The sequence below is a fragment of the Penaeus vannamei genome, chromosome 26 (genome assembly GCF_042767895.1).
Source record: "Penaeus vannamei isolate JL-2024 chromosome 26, ASM4276789v1, whole genome shotgun sequence".
NCBI classification, from domain to species: domain Eukaryota; kingdom Metazoa; phylum Arthropoda; class Malacostraca; order Decapoda; family Penaeidae; genus Penaeus; species Penaeus vannamei.
In genome coordinates, this window is record NC_091574.1 from 31,022,192 (window position 1) to 31,026,554 (window position 4,363).

A 4,363-nucleotide genomic window follows, 5' to 3' on the forward strand; every position below is an offset into this window, starting at 1 on the left:
ATGATACATGATAAATGATGGTGAAGTTGAAGGTGAAGGTGAAGGTGATGATGATGACATCAATATCAATAATGACAAAACCACAAATATGCTATTGGACCATAACACATTTTAACATAACATTACCCTGTTCAAATGCCTTCAAACAGGCTTCCAAGTTGAATGATTTTTTACTTTCATGGCGTCTCTTGTGGTGCCTTTTCTTCTCAGACGAAGGCGGTGTTGTAGTGTTAGTATCTTCTTTTGAGGAACTGGGAGGCAATGCTGAAGGATGTGAAGAAAAAACAGTAAATAAACATTCCAAATAAATATCTTCAAATCAGGGTTTCATTTGAGGAATAAAGACATAGTATGGATTAAAACTTTTGACATACTTTTCATCTGCCCAATAATTAATTTGAAAACATATACAGCCTCCAACACTTTACAAGCTTAACTAACAAACCATCTAACTGGACTTACCTTCGATAACAGAGAGCTGGGGGGTGGCAGAACGGGACTCTTTTGCGGCCGCATCCACATACAAGCTATCCTTTTGCTCCTCTGGATCAACAGAATCTGTTTCACTTGTCACTGAAGTTTCACATCCCTTACTTCCTACTAAAAAGGAAATTAAAATATAAAATAACAGTCTAACTTATACATACTATATATACTATACACTATAATATGCTATATGTTCTATATAACTATCCTCTATCCTTAAAATAGTAAAATAGTACTAATGGGCTTCAAGATTTTAACAAAACAAAGACAGAGAGCCCATAGCCAAATAATGGCCCATATATTCAAATAGGATGAAAATATTCACATTTTTATAAGAAATCTATAACCAATAGTAAAAATGCAAAAGCCAAAGTGTAGACATGAACATGTATACTAATAAAAATAAGAAGTAATCATTACAATAGCATCAATATCAATATCATTAACAATAACATACAAACATATTCTAAAAATAAAAAATTATGGAGTAATGTTGATATAAAAAAATACACCAGTATCTATCTTTTCACATTATACATTAAAATGAACCATAACTGTGCACCTCATTTTATGTACTTCAAATAAATAAAAGTAAAATAATCATATCTAATAAGTCTAAATCTTTTCATTAATAAAATGTTGGCTTTTTCACAATTTGCAATATTCCAAATACCCATATAAGGAATTGTTATCCTCTCTAAACGATAAAGGCAACCCACCTTGAGGCTGACTGTCGCGTGTACCTTCATCTTCAGAATCAGTGTAAACGTCTTCCACCCTCACAGGAACACGTCCTGTGCCAGAAGTCACACCAGCTACTTTTGGCTCATTCTGTTAAGCGCATCTCCCTTATAAATTCTGAAGGTTCTAATCACCACCAACTATTTTCATTGTGACATTACAATTTTAACAAACTTAAAAATGCATGAAAAAGAGTATAAACTTCCCTGAGCTAAATTACTGTACTGGGAAGAAATTTAAACACAAATTCCTCTCCTTAAGCCTTATATCATACCTCTGCTTCTACATCCATAACATCTTCTGTCTCTGAATCACTGTATATTGATTCACTGAACTTTTTCACCAACACAGGCTCTTGTGCATCTGGATCCCGTGACTCAGCTTCTGACTCTTCAGCAGATGCATCCCACTTTGGGCTTTCCTCCACCACTTTCTTCTCTTTCTTTTCCATTTCTGCAGCTTCTTTTTCTTCTTCCTGGACTCCCAAGTCACCTTTAGTATCTAATCGTTCACAGATATTCATCTGCTCTGTTTTGAATACTGTCTGAGTTTCTGGTTGGTCAGTTTCCTGTTTGCCACAACTGGGAACCTTTTCTGCAATTTGCACATCTGAATCTTTGTCAACTTCCATTACCTCCTCAACTTCAGTAGGAGTGGTTTCCTCTTTGCAGATCAGACTCCTGTCATCACGTTGAATATCTGTGGTACATTCACCTTTTTCTACTTCAATATCCTTTTCTTTTTTTTCTGTTACCACTTCATATTCTTCACCAACAGTATGAGAAAATACTTGACTACTAACTTCCATCTTATCCTCTTTAGAGAGGCTTAACACATCTTTACTCTCTACTTGAACAGAATCATCTTCAATCTTGGGCTCAACTGGCCCTTCTTCAGAATCACTGGTACAGTGTTCTTTTGCAAGCTTCAATTTAGAATCATGCTCAACTGGACTGTCAATTCTATCAGAACCCCTTTCATTGGTGAGCTTTTCCTTGTCCACATCAACATGATGCTCAGCATTCTTCTCCCCTTCACTTTCATAGCCTAAATGACTGTCATTAACATCTCCATCACTCTGTTCATCTGCATTACCATGGCTGGAAAGGCTTATATCTAACTCATTGTCACCAATCGCTACATCATGTTTATCCTCACTATCATCACTACCTATTTCAACATTATCATGGCTGGATACACTCTTGTCCATTGCATCATCTGCTTCACTCACTTCATCAGCATTGCTATGGCTTGACATACTTTTATCTACTTCCATGTCAGCATCTTCACTTGCTTCATCAGCATGATCATGACTTGAAACACTTTTATTTGCTATTTCACCAGTATCTTCTTCACTGATTTCCCCAATATTGTCATGACTTGCAGTGCTTTTATCTACCTCCATGTCAGCATCTTCTCCTTCACTTGCTTCATCTAGATTATCATGGCTTGATATACTTTTATCATCTCCCCCAGCAGCATCTTCTTCACTGCCATCATCTATATTGTCATGACTTGAAATGCTTTGGTTTCCTTTATTAATGTCATCACTGTCACTTCCCTCAACATTATCAAAACTGGAAAAACTTTTATCTAATTCCTCCTCTATCACTTCCTTATCACCTGACCTTCCAGGCTCTGAGGAACTTTTGTTTAAATCAGAACAAATGCTTTGTCCTTGATCCACCTCCTGTACACTAGGTGCTATCTTCTCTATTTCTTCTTCCTTGCTGTCAGTTTCTTCAGTATTGTAAACTCTCTCAACACTGGTATCTTCCTCACATACTTCCTCATGATCTTCAATACCCTTGACAATTTCTGTGGCTTGCAAGTCTCCGCCCTGATCTTCCAGTGGTGTTTGTCTTCCATCCTCTATCTCCTTGGACTCTTGTCCACAGCTGACAAAGGTTTCGGGTTCTTGCTCCTCTCTACATCCTTTCTCAATATCTTTTCCACCACTAACATCTTTACCTGTATCCTGTTCATTACTGGCTTGACTATGAGCAGGATACTCTTCTGAAAAAGCTGTACTAGTATTGCTCTGCACCTGGGATGCTAGTATGGCCGAAGGGGTGGGATTTGAAAGATCTTCATCACTATCATCATCAGAATCAAAAATGCTTGGAATTCTTGTTACTGGCCAAATCTTGTCACCCATCTTGTTAAAATCTGTGAAAGAAAACATATTTAAAACATGTTTGGTGATTCAAAACACAAAGTGACATATATGGAAAAACAAACTGGGATAAAAAAAAATGCATGGCTTGGTACAAAAACCCACAATGCACAAACTAGATTTATTGAAGAAAATGAGATAACAGTTTCGGAACTGTCCTCGATTCCATTTTTGGGCTTATATTTGAGTTGCCCCTACTATCAAGAGGACCATCACATCATGAAAAAATTTGGCTTGGGGGGAAGGTGAAGTAAATATGACGTCAAGAAAAATATTAGCTGAGGGCCAGGGTAATGGGAAAATGCCGTCATGAGGATTATGGATGCTGACCAGGGTGACGGAAATGACTTGACATGAGTGCAAAAGTTCTTGAAGAGTGATTAGACTCAAAGTGGGTATTAGGAGAGGGCTCTTGCATTATTTCCATCGATATATGAGTATGGAATGTACCATCTGTGAGCCATGACGTACAGAGCGCCAGCTCCAGAGAGGAAACTATTTCCGTGCTGAGAATCTTATTCCTGCTTGCCGTGACCTGCAGCATAGAGTATATTACAGAAAATTGAATATTACGAAAGTTTTAAAATTACATAAATGACAAAATGCTATTTAATTGTTATTACTATTGCACTAAGCTATGGACTACCGTGAGAGATAATATGAAGCCTACGCATGGAAAACAATATATTACCACCTGGATACAGCATTTCAAATGATAATTAAAGACATTAGAAAATTGAAAAAAAAAATAATAATAATAATAATAATAACAATAATAAAAACACTTATGTAGAAAAAAAAAATTAACATTTCAAGGGGAGGCATGAAGTCTTACCACCAGACATGAGTGTTTGTGTGCCCAGCTTACTATCCATATACTCATCAGAGTGGCTGCTTACACAATACCTGGAGTTTGGGCCACATGTGGACAGCAAAGTAGCCAATTCCAAGGGTTGTCAT

The 4,363-nt window shown here is 36.9% G+C and overlaps 1 protein-coding gene across 1 annotated transcript in view; it reads right to left on the bottom strand.

Moving 5' to 3' along the window:
• LOC113815642 (uncharacterized) overlaps positions 1 to 4,363 on the bottom strand; it is a 24,304-nt gene extending 19,941 nt beyond the window's left edge. Inside the window, exons 1-6 of the mRNA XM_070139842.1 lie at positions 4,310 to 4,363; positions 3,875 to 3,938; positions 1,502 to 3,396; positions 1,206 to 1,317; positions 463 to 600; positions 127 to 264 (exon numbers count right to left, since the gene is read on the bottom strand). Of these exons, the coding sequence (XP_069995943.1) occupies positions 127 to 264; positions 463 to 600; positions 1,206 to 1,317; positions 1,502 to 3,396; positions 3,875 to 3,938; positions 4,310 to 4,363 (2,401 nt within the window). The remainder of the gene's footprint in view (positions 1 to 126; positions 265 to 462; positions 601 to 1,205; positions 1,318 to 1,501; positions 3,397 to 3,874; positions 3,939 to 4,309) is intronic.